Raw genomic sequence first — 22,534 nt, forward strand, 5'->3', positions numbered from 1 at the left:
GCACTCTCCATCCCCCTTCTGATGTCTATGTCAGAAGCTTTTTCTGTCACTTTTCTTACTTTAATAAAACTGCTACACAAAAGCTCTTGAGTGATCAAGTCTGGTCTCTGGTCACAAAGCTAAATCTTCTTCGGAGATCACAAATCCAACATCATTCACTATAAGCTATCACTAGGTCAACAAGCAAAGAATAAATGGAAATGTGAAATAGGTCAGCTAATTTGGGGGGCCCGGAGCATATAAATACCAGTTACATCCTGGAGATTAACTACAGTATCAGGGGTGTAGTCTTGCTAAACTTCCTTTTGAAAATCTCCCTCAGAAATGGTAGGGAGTTTTGAAGATGCATCATGGGACAGAGTTAATGTAATGTAACAAAGGAGTGTATTTTTGTGGTGTTAGGTGGTAGACTATAGTGGATGTCGGTGGTGTCTTGCTCATATTTTCTTATATTTAGAGACCTTGTATTAGAGATCCTCTCTGCCTTATTTCTCCATGGATCACATCCCTAATAAATTATTTGCACACAACTCTTCATCTCAGGAACTGTTTCAGGGGAACCCCATTTAAGAAACACAAACATGCACAACCTTTATTTTCATTTTCACATCCCTTTAATGTTGTCAGTAAAATGTGTACAATGTGTATATTATGTGTTCTAAAAATGCAATTTAGTGAAAAAAAAATGACCTAAATGCTGTTCCTGTTTTTCTGTCTAGTCTTCTTTTTGGATAGATCACACCTAGAAAGCTAGTGCAGATAGAAAGGCTGGAATTAATTTATTTTTCTCTGAAGAGATCTCAGGTCAAAAGTGTGTGTATGTGTATCTACATAAACACAGAGATAGAGAGAGATATAGAAAGAGAGGAAGAGCAGAGAGAGGTAGATAATCAACAGTCAGAGAGGAGTGTACATATTGCATCTATTATTTCTAATGATTTTCAAACTTTTATATGACCCTTTATCTTTTATGAGAGACAAAAATGAATGAATTACCCTATCTTCTGAGAATTGATTGTGTAGTAGAGAAAAGATACATAACCTTAGGTAATTCTAACTCTTAGCATTCTGTGAAAAGTGCTCTGATGAATGAAAACAGTTTCATGGTGACTGCAATAGTGAAAAACAGTAGTCAGTGAGGGCTGCCTACAGTATTCTTGGGAGTATGGAATTTAATATGGACCTTGAATCCCAAAGTATTATTTCTGTAAGAGCAGGGCTGGTGAGGGACTCCAGAGCTCTGGTTGTCGCACCTCACATGTCAAGTAAAATCTTTTACTGAGTTCTTATTTACACCTGATATTTTTCAGTAGCCAGTGTGAAGTTTTATCAATGTTTCTGAGTCATTTCCTGAGTTTGCAGTCTGACTGTAAAATAACGACTTTGATTTATTTTAAATCATCAACCATGATTTGTATCCATGTGTATAAAAATAGATATTTTATAATTGTTAATCTCTTGGATTATGTTTTGTCTGTGAAACAGGGGATATAAGACCTTGTCTTGCAAATATTGGAGCTTGTGCTTTACTGAAGTCTCTAGCTCAATCCCTTGTATTTAATCTCAGCTAATTTTTGCTGTGCTTTCATTATCATTTCACCATTCTCAGGGTTAATGAATAGTTAATTCTATTTTAAGGAGTTATTATCAACAAATAAAACAAAGGCAGTCATGTATATCAGGGCAGTGCCAAGTCATATTAGAGCCTGAGGCGAAAGACAAACCACTAATACTGCTCCTGTCTTTAAAAAACTTGGTATCTTGTTCATCAAAGTTTTTGCACTAATTTTGATTAAAAATATTGGACTAGAATATTATTTTCATGCCCCTTAAATTTTTCTCATGGAGCCTTATGGTCTCATCTTGGTGCCATTCTCATTATCTTACAGTTGTTCCTATTCTGATGGTGGTTATTGGGATGTGTCTACACTCTCCTAGTTAAGGATTGGAGCAGCCATTCTCTCAAAGGCTGAGAGCTACTGGTGGCTCATTACTGGGAATCATCCAGAGACTATCCATCACTGATGGTAGATTACACTGCCCTTACCAGGGGCACCCACATATGAGGACTGGTAGACGTGTGAGATGAAGTTCTGGTCGTCTTCCCCCAATCTGGGAAAGCTGTATGACCATCAGAGTTTCTGGGAGGATTTTCTCATGCCTTTTCTTGTGACTGCTTCACAGCTCAAATTCTCCCTCTGTCCAGTCTCACGTTCCCCCCAGAGCTAGTTCCAAGAGTACTTCCCTGTACTTTTCCTGTACTCTAATCTCCACTCAGACTCTGACTCCCAAGAGCAAAACCTGTGACAGCAGTGTCCAGGAGTGGTCTGAGAGAGAAGGTCCTCCAATGAGAGTTTTTGGAGCTGAAGCACACATTAGCAGGGTGACAATGAGAATCTCATCTCTCAGATCAGCGATAGGCCCTGGAATAAGAGAGCAGGACAACTTTAAAACTTTATGCACGATGAACTGAGATGCTACTGTAAAAATAAATGCACTAGCAGTTACAAGATACAAAAATCATTTGAGAAATATTGGGAAATAGGAGCCAGAAGGACACGGTTCCTCAATGCAATAGATGTTCCAAAGAAAGATAATAAGAGGCTGAGGGCCAGTTGACCAGCAATTAAGAACTAAGAATGAAAGCCAGAGGACCTTCTGAATAGCATTAAACAGATTCATATCTCCTGCTGCTGGAGCGCTGAAAAAGATGAGGACAAGTCCCAGGACTTACTCAGAAGACCAATAGAGCTTCATAGAGTGTGGGATCTCAGACTTGATAGGTTGGCTAAGCAAAGGTCAAGATCCTATTTGGAAAATAACATGATCCTGAGAAATGAGATCGGGTTAATGAACTAAAAAAAAAAAAAAATGTTGATTCATTAGATTCATTCAGGTTATCTGTATCTACAAAAGTGTATCACTTCTCACTGTTAACCCGACCCCCACTCTTATCTGAAGATTACGTAGAAGACTCTGCCTTGCTAATCAGAACCTCCACACTTGACTACTTGATCAATAACTAGGGTTAATGCATGACATAAACCAGCCAGGGAATGCTGGGGTTATTAAGGGAGGAAAGAAACTATATTTTGAAAGAGCTGTATGATCTGTTAAGCACATATAGGCAGAAATTGGGACAGTATATATGGAACAAAGTTCTGAGGTGCTGGCTGAAGGGTGGCAGAATTAATTGGGTTGGATTTTGGAGACTTTACTGAGATGGGAATACTCTGAGGAGTTGCCTGCATGTAAAAGACATGCCAGAATTTTTGTGGGAAAATGCAGATGAAGGACTCAAAAGATTCAGAGAAGTAGGTTTGTTAGAGTTATATACATATACATCTTAAAAATCCACCAGATGAATATTATTCCTTGGAAAGACTTAAAAGATGATCCATTTACCAAAGCAATGAGGAATGTGCTGATGAGCTGGGAATTAGCCTCACTGAGAAGCTCAAAGATCATTAATCTCTCCTACCCTATGTTATTTCATAGTCTGAGGAGACCCAGGCCATCTGGACACCCCACAGAGCATGACACAAATGAATGTATTTGTGACTTGAGGCTAATTAGACCAGATAAGAAAGAAGTGACAAGTTCACTGGACGACTTGGTAAAAGACACACATGTCAAAGAGTAAGAGATAAAGCCCATGAATATTCAGGATCTTGATACATCAGTGAATTATTTAGGGATCCAATGAGGCATGCCAGGACATCACTTCCCAAGTAAAGGACAAGCTATTGCATCTCACGGTGCTTATGTTGAAGAAGGAAGTGCAATGTCTGGTAGACCTCTTTGGGTTTTGGACACAGCATCTTCTACCTCTGGGAATACTGCACTGACCCACAGTCACATCAGATCACATCAAAAGCATCAGGAAGGGGCCCTGTAGCAGTACCAGGATTTGGTGCAAGCAGCCCTGCTGCTTGGTCTATAGGACATGCCAGGCCCTATGTATCAGAAGTGACTGTGGTAAGAAAAGACCTTCAGGATATTCTGGTACACATAGATAGAAGATTCACAATGTATCACCCTTGGGTTCTGAAGCTAGACCTTATAATTGGCAGTAATGTATTAATCTTTAAAAACAATAGCCCTTGGCTGATACTCAGTAACTTTAGAATTCTTGAGAGACCAGCAAGAAAGGGAAAGAGTCAGGACAGTGGTCATGACCCTGTTCACTGGGAGGAAGTAGATATAGTTTTCTACCTTGGAAGTAGGGAGAAATATGATTTTCACCCTACTGATCCACATAAGAAAAGACCCTGATGCTGGGAAAGATTGAAGGCAGGAGGAGAAGGGGATGACAGAGGATGAGATCACCAACTTGATGGACGTGAGTTTGAGCAAGCTCCAGGAGTTGGTGATGGACAGGGAAGCCTGGCGTGCTGCAGTCCATGGGGTCACAAAGAGTTGGACATGACTGAGTGAACTGAACTGATCCACATAGGTGTCTTTTGATATTAACGTGGGTAATTAATAGACAAGCACAGTAGCCACAGCCTGAGAAGTGTCTAAGCTCTAAAGAATAAGGATCTGTGTTACCCTACTTAGTACGTCACTTGGACAAGCAAAGGGAAATCGAGAATTGATAATAGAAGAGGGAGATGACAAGTGTATTTGTGACCTTTGGACAAGCAGTGGTAGGGGTTCCCTGATCCTATTATCTTCCTCTTTTGAGCTGACTTTGGGGAAAGCAGCCACCAGAATCCTGAAGGAGCAGCTTCCAGGACATAAGTGGAGGTGAATTTAGATGACTCAAGGTGGAAGCTTCCCCAGATACCAAATTGCATCTTCCAATTCCCCTACTTCTGGGCCAAAGTCTTTGTTGCTCCAGTTGCCAACACTTTTGGACACTGAGATTTTACATCTGAGTATCCCCAAGATCACACCATAGGCTGAATAGAAACACCTTTCCCAATGTCACATCCCTTCCCTGGGGGGCTGAGATGGGTGTATGAAAGCCCAGCACTTTCTTACCCCAAACTGAAAGGACTCTGCAGGGTCATCTCAGTCCAGGGTCCTGCATAAGATCAGCTGAGTCTTTTATTATGACTGCGTCCCAACTCATTTTTTCCTTGAAAAGTTTGCTTCCTTCACTGTTGCCCTAGTAGTATGCCTTCAAATATTTCCTGTACAGTCTGCTTCCTGGGTGCTCTGTCCCTTGACAGGTTACACATGAGATTCTCTCCATATACCATCCCCACCTTAAAACTCACTCTATGCTCTAATTCACTTACATGAAGGTTAAATTGTTCGAAATTCCTATTTTTATTATTGCCTCCCCACTGTGATGAGTTTTTTTTTTTTAAGTCATACTTTTTCAGTTGAGTAAACTTGCCCTCTGCAATTAATTCCAAGGTTGAAGTCCCTGTCTCCAAGCCAAAGCAAGAACATGGTGTGTTATTTGCCTATTCAATAATGTCAAACCTCTTGCACCTGATGTGTTTGATGGATTCTAAATTGAGAAGCATCTGAATGGAGAAGACCCGAGCCTTGTAAATGTACTTGTCACTGCTGAGACATCATCCTCAAAGCTGGTATGAGTTGAGAATGCACAGAGGGCACACAGCCCAGGCAAGATGAACACAAAGAGGCATTTTGAAATTTTCCTTTGTGCATTCATAAATAAGTAAGTCCAATTTAGCTTATGTGGTAAAATGAAATCAGGGGGAAAGAAGCAAAATATAGCCTCAAGTCTTCACGCAGAGGAGTCACTCCACGTTTTTCCATGTAAAGTCTTGAAAAGATTTAAAAAATAACTATTAATTTTCTCCTGCATAGTCCATCAGTATCACCCAGGGCAGGCCCACCAGTCACTGTGGCTGACAGCTTTTCTCTTACAGTATTTAGTGAAATTAAACTGTCAGTCTTCATTTCTCCTGATGGCTTCAGTACTGCACCAATTTCTGACTAAGAGGTTTTTTTTTTAAAACATTAAAGAGAGTCTTGGTGGATTGAAAGCCCTTATTTTCAGTTTGGCATCTTCACATGAGATCCAGAATATGGAAGACAAAGACATCAGGACAGATGAAGGTTGGCAGCATAAAAGCAAAAGCAAGCATTTTCCCCCTTTACCGACTTGACATTCTCTCATTTGGAAGTTTGAGAGAGAGTCCCAGGCCCAGAAATGGCCTCATCGTTGGTGACATGGGGTGTGGAACAGGTACTGGGCCCCAAGATAACATCAAATAGACTAGACACGAGAGAGCTTCACACCAGAGAGGCAGAGAAGCTGGCAAATAAAACCCATCACCCATATGACCACCTCCCTGAGATATTCCACCGGAGGCAACCCTGGAGGTGGCATTGTGGCACCCTTCCTATTGTTTCAGCTACCTGAGTTACATCACAGAGTGTGCTTCATTGATTCAGGACCTGACATGGCCTTCAATCAGCCACTTTCTAGAAATACTTAAAACTATTGCTACACTTACCTTCTCACCAAGTCTCCCATTCAGCTTGAACTGACTAAATCGCCCCATAAGCAAGTTTCCTATTTGAGGGCTGCCTGGTTCAATTTCTTTTTTTTTTTTTTTCCTTACCTCTCATGTTTTTAGCTACACTGACACTCAGGGAACTCCTTGTACTTTACATAATGCCACCCCTGACCCATATTCAGTTTCCCCTTTGTAGGAGAGCAAAACTCCACTATCTCAAATTTGACATGAGGATTAATTTAGGTTGATTATTTTTTAAAAACAGAAGACTCAAGAGATGTTTCTTGCTACGTATGTTCCCTTTGACTGCCTAAAAGAATTTAAGTAAATGGCCTCTTTCTGGAGCAGAACTTATCACCAGCGATATCTGCAAAGAATATGACCTAGGATGGTGAGGGAAACTCAGCAAGACCTAGAAATAAGAATTGACTTTGTGTCCCTTTGAACACTAAAAAGAAATAGAGGAAAGCAATAGAATGGGAAAGACTAGAGAACTCTTCAGAAAATTAGAGATACCAAGGGAACATTTCATACAAAGAGGAGGACAATAAAGGACAGAAATTGTAAGGACCTAACAGAATCAGAAGATATTAAGAAGAGGTGGCAAGAATACATAGAAGAACAGTATGAAAAAGGTCTTAATGACCCAGATAACCACGATGCTCTGGTCACTTATCTAGAGCCAGACATCCAGGAGTGTGAAGTCGAGTGGTCCTTAGGAAGCATTACTACAAACAAAGCTAGTGGAGGTGATGGAATTCCAGCTGAACTATTTCAAATCCAAAAAGATGATGCTGTGAAAGTGCTGCACTCAATATGCCAGCAAATTTGGAAAACAACATTGGCCACAGGACTGGAAAAGGTCAGTTTTCATTCTAATCCCAAAGAAGGGCAATGCCAAAGACTGTTCAAACTACTACACAATTGCACTCATTTCACATGCTAGCAAGGTCATGCTCAAAATCCTTCAAGTTAGGCTTCAACAGTACAAGAATTGAGAATTTCCAGATGTTGAAGCTGGATTTAGAAAAGGCAGAGGAACCAGGGATCAAATTACCAACATCCATTTGGATCACAGGAAAAGCAAGGGAATTTCATAAAAACATCAACTTCTGCTTCATTGACTATGCTAAAGCCTTTGACTGTGTGCATCACAACAAACTGTGGAAAACTCTTCAAGAGATGGGAATATCAGACCACCTTACCTGCCTCCTGAGAAAGTTGTATGCTGATAAAGAAGCAACAGTTAGAACAGGACATGGAACAACAGGCTGGTTCAAAATGGAGAAAGGAGTACAATGAGGCTGTATATTGTCACCCTGCTTATTTTATTTATATGCTTGTTACAACATGCTAAATGCAGGCTGGATGAAGCAAAAGCTGGAATTAAGATTCAGTTCAGTTGCTTAGTTGTGTCTAACTCTTTTCGACCCCATGGACTGCAGCACGCTTCCCTATCCATCACCAACTTCCGGAGCTTGCTCAAACTCAAGTCCATTGGGTCGGTATGCCACCCAACCATCCTCTGTCATCCCCTTCTCCTCCTGCCTTCAATCTTTCCCAGCATCAAGGTCTTTTGAAAAGAGTCAGTTCTTTGCATCAGGTGGCCAAATTGTCACAGCTTCAGCTTCAGTATCAGGCCTTCCAATTAATATTCAGGACAGATTTCCTTTAGGATTGACTGGTTTGATCTCCTTGCTGTCCAAGGGACCCTCAAGAGTCTTCTCCAACACTACAGTTCAAAAGCATCTATTCTTCAATGTTCAGCTTTCTTTATAGTCCAACTCTCACATCCGTACAGGACTACTGGAAAAACCACAGCTTTGACTGGATGGACCTTTGTTGGAATGGAATCAAGATTGCTGGGAGAAATATCAATAACTTCAGATACGCAGATGACACCATGCTTATACCAGAGAGTGAAGAAGAACTAAAGAGCCTCTTGATGAAGGTTAAAGAGGACAGTGAAAAAGCTAGCATAAAACTCAGCATTCAAAAAACTAAGATCATGGCATCTGATATCATCACTTAATGGCAAATAGATGGGTAAAAAATGGAAACAATGACTGATTTTATTTTTTAGTGCTCCAAAATCACTGCTGATTATGACTGCAGCCTTGAAATTAAAAGACTCTTGCTCCTTGGAAGAAAAGCTATGACAACCTAGACAGTGAATTAAAAAGTAGAGGCATCACTTTGCCAACAAAAGTCCATATAGTCAAAGTTATGGTTTTTCCAGTAGTCATGTACAAATGTGAGAGTTGGACCATAAAGAAGACTGAGCACTGAACAATTAATGCTTTCAAGTTGTGGTGCTGGAGAAGACTCTTGAGAGTCCCTTGGACAGCAAGGAGATCAAACCAGTCAATCCTAAAGGAAATCAACTCAATATTCATTGGAAGGACTGATGCTGAAGCTGAAACTGCGATACTTTGGCCACCTGATGCAAAGAGCTGGTTCACTGGAAAAAATCCTAATCCTGGGAAAGACTGAGGGCAGCAGGAGAAAGGGGAGACCTAGGATGAGATGATTAGATGGCATCATGGACTCAATGGACATGAGTTTGAGGAACCTCTGGGAGATAGTGAAGGACAGGGAAGCTTGGCATGCTACAGTACATGAGGTCACAGTGTTGGACACAACTGAGCGACTGAACAACAACCCACTGTCTCTACAAAGCCCAGTAAACATGTGTTTACAAAGCATTTCCGTTTCCATATCCATGTGAATTGCCTTCCTCCTCTTTGAAATCCCAAACCACAAACCTCAACATCCTCTTTGGTCTTTAGCTGAATATGGTATTTAAAGTGAGGGGTTAGGTCATTTTCGTGACTACTTAGTTTTCCTGAGTTTCTCCCAGATATACTTGTTGTCAAACATCTTTTTCTTTCTCCTGTTAATCTGTCTTATGCCAATTTAATTCTTAGATCAGCTAGAAGAACCTAGAAGGTAGAGAAAAATTTTTTCCCTCCCCAACATTCTAATATTGTGATGTCCTATAACTCAAAACCATAACCCTTTACTTTCCTAGCAGCCAAATTTGCATGCTCTAAAAGAGGATGTCCTCAAAGTGCTACAGCTATACCTCTGTATCAACTCCACTGAAACCAGTTTATTTAGCTAAGGCTTAGAGGGAAGCTAACTAATAAGAGAGATTAAGCTTGAGGTAACCATGAAGTTTTAAATGGAATGTGTGCATGCATGCTAAATCACTTTGGTCATGTCCGAGTTTTTGCAACTGTAGCCCGCCAGGCTTCTCTGTCCATGGGATTCTCCAGGCAATACTAGAGTGGGTTGCCATGCCCTCCTCCAGGGGGTCTTCCCAACACAGAGATCAAACCCACATCTTTTGCATTTCCTGTATTAGCATACAAGTAGGTTCTTTACCACTAGGGCCACCTGGGAAGCCCATTTATGAAGTATTTACTTTCTAAAGAGGAGCACATGCTAACCAAAAATGAGGTTCCCTAAAAACATATCTCTGTCATACTCATGGTTCTGTGTCATTTGGTATTTACTATACTGCCTTTTCCAGCAGTCATGTATGGATGTGAGAGTTGGACTGTAAAGAAGGCTGAGCGCCGAAGAATTGATGCTTTTGAACTGTGGTGTTGGAGAAGACTCTTGAGAGTCCCTTGGACTGCAAGGAGATCCACCCAGTCCATCCTAAAGGAAATCAGTCCTGTGTTCATTGGAAGGACTGACGCTGAAGCTGAAACCCCAATACTGTGGCCACCTGATGAGAAGAGCTGACTCATTTGAAAAGACCCTGATGCTGGGAAAGATTGAAGGCAGAAGGAGAAGGGGATGACAGAGGATGAGAGGGTTGGAAGGCATCACCAACTCAGTGGACATGAGTTTGAGTAAAGTCTGGGAGTTGGTGATGGACAGGGAGGCCTGGCGTGCTACAGTCCATGGGGTTGTAAAGAGTCAGACATGAGTGAATGACTGAACTGAACTGAACTGACACTGCCTTGAGTAAGTGGGGAGTTCAAATACATGTTGAATTTGCTATGATCACATGAATTCAGTTACTGAATGAAACTCTATGAAACACGCTTCATTTGGCTGCTTACCTTTTTTGTTAAAATCATAAATGTTAAGGTCAGAAAGGCTCAGACTCCAGTTTTTGGCTATCATGTACTTGGGGAAGTGTGTTTTATGGGCAAATTATGTGGCATTGCTGAGTTTCAATTTCCTCATCTGTAAAATGGGCATGATAGCATTGTATCTCTCATAAGGTTGATGAGGGGATTACAGGAGATATTTTTCAGGTGCTTTGCACAGTGACATTCAAATAGGTAGTGCAAGCTAATAATAATAACAGTAACAGTAGTAGTAAAACAAAGAATTTGTTCCTAATTCTCATGACTGTGGACTTAACAGTTAATTTAGTGGGCTAACTCTCACTTACTTCTTTGATTCATTTGAACTGCAAGGAAAAATTATAACATTTAAACTCCCAGAAATAAATATTTATGTAAATAATGTAAGGGAATAAGATCATTATGTCTGAAAGTGAAAAGAAAGTGTTAGTTGCTCAGTTGTGTGCAATTACCTGCCACCCCATGGACTGTAGTCCACCAGGCTCCTCTGTCCATGGGATTCTTCAGGCAAGAATACTGGAGTGGGTAACCAGTCCATTTCCAGGGGATCTTCACAACCCAGGGATCAAATCTGTGTCTCCTGCATTATAGGCAGATTCTTTACTGTCCAAGCCACCCATTTCTGTAAATAAAATAAGGGAACAAGATCATTATGTCTGAAGCGCCTTAGAATAGAGAAGTTGGCGATTTTTTCCTATAAAATGCTAATAGTAAATACTTTAGGTTTTGCTGGCAAACTATGATCTCTGTCATAACCATCCATTAAACTCTGCCATTGAGTCATAAATGAATGGGTGTAACTATGTTACAATGAAACTTTATTTCCAAAAACAGGTAGTGACCTGAAGGAGGCAAAACCAGAGGAAAACTGAATGAGTGAAGTTCACCAGTGAGTGATGTTTCACTTGAGTGCCTTTAAAGGCTTGTTTTCCATCCAGCATTCATGAGATGCCATTGCATCTTTGTAACACACAGTTCATGTGGGTTTATAAAAAATAAACAAACAACACACACAAAATAGAAGAGGCACTTGGCTGGATTATGTCTCCAGGTTATAGTGTACAAAGAGTATCTGATGTCACAGTAGAAAAAGTGAGTCATAGTGGATTCACTATAATTTCCACCAAGAACCAACAGAGTTGGGGGTGGGGTGCTTTAGAGGCCATCCTATCCCTTCATAGAATCACCTAGTTATATCTAGGACTACATTCTTGGCACAGAGGCTAAGGAGAAGTACATTTCTAATGCAGGTAGTAAAAGCAAGTGGATTTGATAATGAACTTTTAGTGACTTCTCAGCCTACTGTTTTCATGTTCTCTTCCTTTGTTGAGAAGATGGTTGCTTAGGAAATCAGTTACTGCGGTGGGCTTACAATTTTCATCCATAGACCTTAAACGGAAAAGAGAGAGTAGAAAGGTTTTGCTGTTTTATTAACACAGAAAAATAATGAAATAGAAGCCAGGGAGGACAAAGTCTTTGTATCAGGGGCAACTCTCTAGTTGTGGTGCACAGGCTTCTCATGGATCAGTAGTTGTGTCTCCAGGTTCTAGAGCGAAGCCTCAATAGTTGTGATGCGTGGGCTTAGTTGTTCCACGGCATGTGAGATCTTCCTGGATCAGGGGTTGAACCCTAGTCCTGCATTGGCTGGTAGATTCTTCACTGATGAGTCACCAAGAAAGCCCTGTATCTGCATTTTTTAACTGAGATTAAAAGGCTAGAGGAAAAGATGAGGGAGGTCAGTGGTACAGGTAGAGGTCTCCTATGTCTCTCCTCAGTGTTACCAGAACAACTATGGAGCCTGTGACCTGGGAACCACAACTACTGAGCCCATGTGCTGCAGCTACGGAAGCCTGGGCGCCCTAGAGCCCATGTCTGCAACAAGAGAAGGCAGTGCCATGAGAAGCCTGTGTACCACAACTACAGAGTAGCCCCTGCCCACTGCAACTAGAGAAAAGCTCATACAGCAATGAAGACCCAGTGCAGCCCAAAATAAATAACTAAGAACTTTATTAAAAAAAATGCAGCTTCAAAATAAGTCATGTAGCCTCCCACTCACGTCCTAGCAGACACTACCCACATTTTTAAAAAACAGAAAATCAATGTCACCAACCAAGAATAATGGCCACAGTAGCCAGAACGGGACCATCAACAATGTACAAGATTCCATCATCTCTGATCAGCCTGAGAGAAGCAATTAGAGGGCCAAATTTTGAGCTAATTGCTTCTCAAAGGTTATTTATACATCCTCTTAAACTAGCTCAATTTGAGTTTGATGATAATAGATTGAGCATGAATATAAATTATTCAACCTTATTCAACTTAACTTAGCCCGAGCTTAGTTTGTATATTCCTATGACCAGATGACAGAACGCAGGTTAGTTTTCCTCTGAAAAATTTGAGGCTGTGGCTGGGAACACAAATTGCCAAACAAAATCAAATTGCACAAGCAGTCTGTCATAGCTTCCAGAAAATCAAAAAGGACATTAAACTTGAATGAACATTAAAAAAGCTGAAGCCCAGCTTGAACTGATGCATTTTCATTCCAATTGCATTTGATTATTCTTGTTATGTTATTACCATGTTCGTAACTGTTGCAATTTGTCAGTACAGACCAATTTCTTCCCAAATGGAATATGACTTGAAATAAAAATGCTAATGATTTGCTGTGTGCACCCATTTTAGAGGCCATTGCTCATACAGTATTTCATTCAGGAAACTGAAGGTAGTGTGTTGGTCAGAGTTGAAACACACAACTGGGGGAAAATATCCTGTAGAGAGAGCACCGAATTTGAACATAAGCTTAGTCTTTAAATATTTGCATGACCTTGGGCTGATGCTCCAAACTATACATACCACCTGGCCTTTGCACAGGTGTTATCTCTATTAAAAATGCTTCCCTTCCTTTTCCCCTTTCTTCAAGTTTCATATCAATATGCATTCCATCTGATTTCCCTATGTAGAGCTGTTTACCAAAATTCTTGAATAATAATATAGTAACATTTATTATTTTCATGCATGTAAGATGCTATGGTGTTTAAGGGTTCCTATGCCATCTTGTATTTTAATTTAGTTTATATATCTATCTTTGCAACAGACTATTAATTTATTAAGGGGGGAAATGTGCTTTGCTCAACTTTATATTTGCAGCATTCAGAAGAGTGGTGCCACAGAGGAGACATTTAATAAATATTAATTAAAAAGTTCCTATCTCTGCAAAATGAGGATAATGGTGCCTCTGCTTTCCGTCTTAGACAGTTGTTGCAAGAATCAAATGAAATGATCTGTATAAAAATTCCATGTCCACTAAAATATACTCTATACATATCAGAAGTTATGATGATTTCCCAACTAAGAAAATATATTCTGTATGAGAAATTGCAAAGATGCCCATTAATATAACTGGGATCTAGGTATGGTGAGAAGGCATGTTCATTACTTCAGCTGCTCAAGAAGATAAAAATTTAATGCATCCTGTGTTAAAAGAGGAAAAAAAATGTCCATATATTGTTTGTATTAGGAAGATGAAAAGTGTGGAGATATGGGATGTGGCATGAAGATGAGATATTTTGAATACAAAATTTCATTACATATTTATTTACATATGTTTTTTCTGCAACTTGTACTTTGATGAACAGGTTTGATTCTGAAATTCAGGATCTTTCCCCTCGTCTGAAGGACTCAGTAGAAGAGAGAATGATGACAAGGACTTGCTCTTCCACCATGATGTCTGAGAATGTACACCAGCTTGAGTGTCTACACAAAATGAATGAAGAAGTAAAGTATGATCTATAGATGCAATGATGTGCTACACAACAAAATAAACTATTATTAACAGGATAACTTAAGTGACTCATACAGACATGATATTAAACAGATCAGCCAGTGCCTTCAAAGAAAACACACTATATGATTCTACATAAATGAAATTAAATATTAGGCAAAGTAGTACACAGTAGGTCCTTATTAGTTATCTATTTTATATAGAGTAGTGTGTATTTCACCAAACTCTAGTACTCTTGCCTGGAAAATCCCATGGAAGGAGGAGCCTGGTAGGCTGCAGTCCATGGGGTCGCTAAGAGTTGGACACAACTGAGAGACTTCACTTTCACTTTTCACTTTTATGCATTGGAAAAGGAAATGGCAACCCACTCCAGTGTTCTTGCCTGGAGAATCCCAGGGACAGGGGAGCCTGGTGGGCTGCCGTCTATGGGGTTGCACAGAGTCGGACACGACTGAAGTGACTTAGCAGTGGCAGTAGCAATGAAAACACTGTGGGGAATCCCATGGTGGTCCAGTGGTTAGGATTCTGCACTTTCATTCCTAGGACGTGAGTTCAATTCCTGATCTGGGAACTAAAATCCCGAGTCGGACACTACTGAATGACTTTCTCTTTCACTTTTCACTGTCATGCATTGGAGAAGGAAATGGCAACCCACTCCAGTGTTCTTGCCTGGAGAATCCCAGGGATGGGGGAGCCTGGTGGGCTGCCGTCTATGGGGTTGCACAGAGTCAGACACAACTGAAGCAACTTAGCAGCAGCAACAGCAGTGTGTATTTGTCAGTCCCAGTCTCCCAACTCATCTTACTCCCAAGCTGCTCCATGCTTTTCTCCGTGGTAACCATAAGTTTGTTTTCTACATCTGTGACTCTACTTCCATTTTGTAAATAAGTTCCTTTGTATCATTTTTTTAAATTACATATTTAAGAATATCATATATTTGTCTTTCTCTATCTGACTTACTTCACTCAGTATGACAGTTTCTAGGTTCATCCATATAGCACAGGGAAATCTTCTCAATACTTTAGTAAACTATATGGTAAAAGAATCTAAAAAAGGAGTGGATACAGGCATAACTAATACACTTTGGTATAAGCAGTAACTAATGCAACAATGTAATCAACTAACTTTAAATTAAAAAAACAAGAATAGGCAAAAATAATACATGGTGTTGGATATCAAAACAGTGGTTAATTCATGGCATGTTTTTCATGGGAGAGACTTAAGGATACTAGAAATGTTCTATACAGATATGAAAAATTACTGAGCTGCCCATTTAAGATCTGGGCACCTTCCGCCATGTATGCAATTTCTCAGTAAATAGTGTAACAAAGCCAAGGAAAGTAAAACTCTTGTTGGGAGATGGGGCTCATAAAAGATATATGTGTGAAATATACAGATTCACTCTCCTTTCCTATTCTGTTAGACTGCACGCCCACAGAGGGAAGAGATGACAGCCAGCTTAGCTAGCTCTGTGTCACTATTAACACGCATGTTCCTATCTTGGGAAACATTTTTGGCTGTTTTCAATTTGCACTATTAGAAATAGAGCTTCTATAAACATTATTTACATGTCTTTAAAAAATGTGGTAATGTGTACCAATCATACCAGACCACCTTACCTGCCTCCTGAAAGTCAAGGTCAAGAAGCAACAGTTATAACCAGTCATGGAACAATGGACTGGTTCAAAATTGAGAAAGGAGTTATGTCAAGGTTGTATATTGTCACTGTGCTTATTTATCTTATATGCAGGGTACATCACGTGAAATATTGGGCTGGATGCAGCACAAGCTGGAACCAAAATTGCCGGGAGAAATATCAATAACCTCAGATATGTAGATGATATCACCCTAATGTCAGAAAGCGAAGAGGGACTAAAGGGCCTTTTGATGAAGGTGAAAGAGGAGAGTCAAAAAAGCTGGCTTAAAACTCAACATTCAAAAAACTAAGCTCATAGCATCTGGTCCCATCACTTCATGGCAAATAGATGGGGAAACAATGAAACAGTGACAGACTTTATTTTCTTGGGCTCCAAAATCACTACAGATGGTGACTGCAGCCATGAAAGTAAAAGACGCTTGCTCTTTGGAATAAAGTTATGACAATCTAGGCAGTGTATTAAAAAGTAGAGGCATGATTTTGCCAACAAAAGTCCATATAGTCAAAGCTTCGGTTTTTCCAGTAGTCATGTACGGATATGAAAGTTGGACCATAAGGAAGGCTGACTGCTGAAGAACTGATGCTTTCGAACTGTGATGCTGGAGAAGACTCTTGAGAGTCCCTTGGACAACAAGCAGATCAAACCAGTTGATCCTAAAAAAAATCAACCTTGAATATTCATTGGAAGGACAGATGCTGAAGCTGAAACTCCAATACTTATGACTACCTGATTGGAAGAGCCAGCTCATTGGAAAAGATCCTGATGCTAGGAAAGATTGAGAGCAAGAGGAGAAGGGGGCGACAGAGGAATGAGATGGTTGAATAGCATCACCGACTGACTCAATGGACATAGGTTTAACCAAACTCCAGGAGATAGGGAAGGACAGGAAGCTTGGCATGCTGCAGACCATAGGGTCACAAAGAGTTGGTCATAACTTAGCGATGAAACTGGAGTGGCATGTGGTACACAACAGTTTACAAATACTTATTACATAAAATAAGTAAGTGAGGAAATGAATGGATAAATTATCTTTCAAACAGTTCATGCAGAGAGGAGGGAACTTGGCTCTTTTCAGGGGGAAAGTGTTGCAGAAGAGTAGGAACAGTATGGAAGGAATGAGATGTTGCTTCTGCAGAGGACAGGGCATCAACAGCCCAGGGACTGATTTCCCCTCTGGAAGAATATTCACTGAATCTGCCTTTATCCAGAGATTCAGGATGGAGCAAGAGGGATCAACCAGAGTCAGCCAGCCTGGATCTGCCCAGCAGCCATCTGTGCTGTCTTGCTATTCCTATGTGGGTCGGGGGAAGAGTCCTAGAGTAGGAGAAAGAGGAACCCAGATTCAGCTCTGCCCACAGACACTGTGTAGTCTGGATAACTCACTTTAGTTTTCTGAGTCCCCTTTTTCGTCATCTCAAAATTGCAAAAAGGCAGCTTAACTCTGCTTTCCTGACATATCCCGATGCAAGAAAGAAGTGAAGTGTGGGATTCAACCTAAACAACTTACAACAATAAGTAAAATTTCTTGCAACACTGACATATTTTTCAAACATGCAAATTGCTCATTTGAATTTATAGCACATTTTAACATTTTAATATAAAAATAATGTTTATTTGCAAAGGCTTTTAAGAGCATAGAAACAACCCTGGAAGCTGAGCTCTGTTTACCCTTGCCGTGTCCCCTGCATTATCATCACATGACTTGAATGCTGGTGGTATCAGAACCCGAAGATCTCCAACTTCTCAAGGAAGTAGATGACTCTTTCCCATCATCCTGCTTCCTCTTTCTCCATATCCACCATCCCCCTGAAAATAGACCTGTCATTAGTTCTCTTCTATACCATGATTTTGTAGTCTAGAAATTGAGTTCAGTAAGTACTGACTGATGATATCACGCCTTTCTGGTCATCCTGCATCTTAAAATCTGTGATTTAGTAGAGTAGACATCATTCAGTAAGACATTTCTCCAGTTTAAAAATGACGCTATGATCATTTCTTTGTGTTTACAGCAGTTAGGCCACTTGTTTTCTGACAATGAGCTGTTAAAAAATCTCATCTAAAATTTTTATTATTTCGTTTTTTTTAATATCTTAGTAATTAGATTCATAATTGCAAGACTTGCTCTGACACTGGTAAACAACTCTGTTTGACATTTAAGAAGAATGCCTGGGATTCTGAGATTAACAAATGGTAACAAGTGCCTGGATTGTGTAGGAAAATAATGCATTCTACTTCTACAGTTCCGAGGAACACTCGGCCATCTTCCCTCCATCTGCCCTTTTACACTCGGAAAAACCTACTATGGACCAAAAAGAAATTCTCCCTATTTTGCACTTCTTGGAAGAACACTTCCAAAAGGAAGACAAAGATATTACAGAGGCCTTAAATCAGAATGCTGTCTTAAATGCTATCTTAAATCAGAAAGCTATATCTACCACTTGGGACTAGAAGGGAGGAGACCTATTCCCAGGTACGTGCATGAATTTGCTTAAAAATTTTTAAAAGCAAGAACACAATTCTCAGTTTAAAGGACCATCTCAAGGACACATTTCTTAGTAGTTATAGGTGACAAATGCATGCCACAGAAAATTATTTTTCATCTCCACAAAACCAAATCATCAGTATGTTGTCTGTTGAGAGAAACATTTCTACATGAGAAATGGGAATTAATCTCAAGGGGAAAATGTAGTGTTATCTTCTGCATTTATATTTACATGCCATAATTACCCATATGGAAACAATTCCCCAAAGCCTACTTATTTCTCATGTAATAGTGTCTTACAGCGATAATAACCACTGCTATAGCAAAATACCATAGATTGGGTGGCTTATAAACAACAGAAGTTTATTTCTCATATTTCACAGGCCAGAAAATTCAAAGTCAAGGTGCTTGCAGGTCTGGTATCTAGAAGAGCTGTTTCCTAGATCTCAGACAGCCTTCTTTGTGCTGTGTCCTCACATGGCACGGAAGGGTGAGAGGGATATTTGTGATCTCTTTATAAAAGCAATAATCCCACTCATGATGTCTCTATCCTCATGACCAAATCAGCTCCCAAAGGTCCCATTCCCATTTTCACATTGAGTGTTAGCTTTCAACATATGAACTTTGGAAGGGACACAAACATTTAGTCTATAGTAAATAGTAATCTATAATTATGAATCATTGCTGACCCAGTTTTTCAACTACATGGGTAGAATCTTCTTTGCTGAATGGAATGACTTCTTAGAATCAAAATTACATATTTTTTGCTTGAGTTGACTCAAAGTAATTAAAATCATGAGATGGGCACCAATTATTTCTAGGCTTCTGTAAATCTAGCACATGATGTCTAAAATTGAACTAAAGGAGGGTGGCAACTTCTTGGTTATATTTAAACTAGAAATTTAAATTTTATTTATGAATTTGAATCAGTAACTAATTCTTTTATGATAAACATGTGAAGATTATATCCAAAATAGGAGTTATTTGCCTCCAATTACAAGCTGGAATCATATTAAAAATAACTATAGCTATATAAATACATATATATAATATATGTAAATGTATGTATATATACACACAAACTTAAATATATTGTTAAGGAGGAAGAAATTTTTTCTACTTTTAAGTTCTTCAGGCTGGTCTAAGAATTAGATTGACATGAGACAGCTCAACAGGAGAAAATCAAACAAAAGTTTAATAACATGTATACACAGGAGAGACCCAGAAGAATTGAGTAACTCTTTCAAATGACTGAAACCCCCACCTTAAATACCATTTTTAGCTAAAGATAAAAGAGAATGGCTGGGATAGTGGTTTGGCCTTCAAAAGGCAGAAGGGCAATTCACATGGAGATGAAAGCAAGCCTTTGGTAAACAGATGTTTGCTGACCCTTGCAAAGACGACAGGACACAGAGTAATATCTGATCCCTAGGTCTTGCTGTTTCCCCACACTTAGACCATTTATTTGCAGATATCTCTGTTGGAGAAGGAAATGGCAACCCACTCCAGTGTTCTTGCCTGGAGAATCCCAAGGATGGCGGAGCCTGGTGGGCTGCCATCTATGGGGTGGCACAGAGTCAGACAGGACTGAAGTGACTTAGCAGCTGGTGATTTCAAGAACAGGACTTCTTTCTACATTTTTTAAGACAATGTAACAAGAAAAAAACTTCTGGAATCTACTATTTCTTAACATTAACAGCGTAAATTAATCCCCATGCCAAAGACACACACCTTGGGGTAGCAAATGTTGCTCCCCTATCCCTCCTTTTTCTTTCTTATGCGGATATGAAGTAAGAGTTTAGATTCCCATGGGCTCTCACAGCCATATGGTCAGGCACATCAAGTAACTGGAAGTTTGGGAGTTAAAATCTGAGACATTTATATAGTCATGTCTCTCTTTCCAAAAGTTATAGTATCTACACTGGCCGACAGGGGGTACAACAGGGTCTTTCTCTACGATGGCTTCTTAAAACATGTCTTCCCCTACAAATGTATATGTCTGTGACTGCCATTCGTAGTATTCACATCATTCCCATGTTTTCTTGAGACTGAATTCTTTCTACAAGTAACTGACATGTGCTCCTGAAGAAAAATGCATCCCTGACTTCATGAAAATGCAAATTAGGAAATTAATTCCCAGCTTCACAGGCTGGACATATTCTCAGGCAATAAAGCATGTCAGAGCAGCATAAAATTAGTAGGAAAAAAACCAATATGAGCCTTGAAATAACACCCAGACACCTGAGTGCTTCTTTCAGAAAATAAGGACTCTAAGCCCCATGCTTAAAGGTCTTAGAAATCCTAAAACATCCCCAGTTCTAAAGAGCTATTTATCCTTGTTATAGCACTGTAGAAGATTTCTCATATGCAAAATAAATATTTATACAGTTTGAAAAACTAAGTGATTTATACCTGAAACCACCGCCTGCATCTGCTTAGGCATTTCCACCTCCAGCTTCTCTAACATTCCCTGAACAGTGGTCTATCGTGTTCTCTATGTCTTGTACAGAGATCTTTAGAGATGTAACAACTGATGATAGAGAAGGGTCATAAATGAATACCTATGTTCTGGCAGGCACTGACTATTTACAGTTAATGACTTCACGACAGCCATATGAGGCATGTAGCATTCTAATTTGCTTCCAAAGAGAAGGGAGAACCTGAGACACAGGAAAAGCAAGTATTTGATTTCAATTTTACAAAGTTAGGAAGTTGAAAAATTAGGTTTGGAAATGAAGACATTCTATTATATGAAGCCTAAACTGTTTGCCTATCTAGAAAACCAATTTCGTTTTGCACAAGGATAGCGAGTGTCTAAAGCTGTGAATTTTTTGAGAGCAAGGTCCTGTTCACTGTGTAGTGTCCTGGACCTAGTCCAGTACTTGGCATAGACTAGGTACTCATTAACGAATGGTTTAACAAAAGGAAGGTGAATAGTGAGGATATTTTAGGTAGTATAGGATGTTTCAATGTCCTACTCTCTTAACTTACTTATATTCAAATCTGACATCTCATTTATAAACTGTATCTATTATCACCAAGGAATTAGAAGTATTCATTTTCCTCATGGTAGGTTGGAGGTACCAGATGATTTCCTTTTATTGAATACTTGCCCTCAGGCCAAGAGAGTAACAAAAATATATAACTATTTTTGTATTTTTACCTGCTGACTTTGCTTTGCCTCCATTGCTAAATCAGTGCTTATAGGAAACTATAGCTTTAAATGGGGCTTTCCAAGTGGTTCAGTGGGTAAAGAATCCACCTGCAATGCAGGAGACTCAGGAGACAGGGATTCAATCCCTGGGTTGAGAAGATCCCCTGGAGGAGGGCAGGGCAACCCATTCCAATATTCTTGCCTGGAGAATCCCATGCACAGCCTAGTGGGTTACAGTCCATAGCGTTACAAAGAGTCAGACATGACTGAAGCAACTGAGCACACATGCAATTATCTTTAAATGCCTATGTCAGAAAATGAAAAAAAAAGCAAACCTAAAAATCAATAATTGAGACTCTCACCTGTGATGAAGGAAAGAGAACAAACTAAACCCAGAATAAAGAGTAGGGAGGAAATAACAGAAGTGTAGAAATCAGTGACATAAGAAAGATTTAATATGTATAGAACAGTCTTTTGGACCCTGTGGGAGAGGGAGGGGGTGAGATGATTTGGGAGAATGGCATTAAAATATGTATAATATCATATATGAAATGAGTCGCCAGTCCAGGTTCAATGCACGATACTGGATGCTTGGGGCTGGTGCACTGGGATGACCCAGAGGGATGGTATGGGGAGGGAGGAGGGAGGAGCATTCAGGATGGGGAACACATGTATGCCTGTGGTGGATTCATTTCAATATATGGCAGAACCAATACAATATTGTAAAGTTTAAAAATAAAATTTTTAAAAAAAGGAAGATTTAAGATACAGAGAAAATTCAATAAAATCAACACCTGGATTTTTGATAATAATATTAGTAATCCTATAACTAGAATAATGAAGCAAAAAGAAGGAACATACACATTATCAATATCAGAATGAGAAGTGGTATATTGTAGTCTATATA

At 39.7% G+C, this 22,534-nt stretch overlaps 1 protein-coding gene across 1 annotated transcript in view; it reads right to left on the reverse strand.

Moving 5' to 3' along the window:
• Positions 1-2,274: 2,274 nt before the first annotated feature.
• The window catches only part of LOC133239091 (uncharacterized), a 163,516-nt gene continuing 143,256 nt past the window's right edge, over positions 2,275-22,534 (reverse strand). The window contains exons 2-4 of the mRNA XM_061402641.1: positions 14,152-14,305; positions 12,663-12,733; positions 2,275-2,423 (exon numbers count right to left, since the gene is read on the reverse strand). Coding sequence (XP_061258625.1) covers positions 2,275-2,423; positions 12,663-12,733; positions 14,152-14,305 — 374 coding nt within the window. The remainder of the gene's footprint in view (positions 2,424-12,662; positions 12,734-14,151; positions 14,306-22,534) is intronic.

Source organism: Bos javanicus, chromosome 26, assembly GCF_032452875.1.
Source record: "Bos javanicus breed banteng chromosome 26, ARS-OSU_banteng_1.0, whole genome shotgun sequence".
Taxonomy (NCBI): domain Eukaryota; kingdom Metazoa; phylum Chordata; class Mammalia; order Artiodactyla; family Bovidae; genus Bos; species Bos javanicus.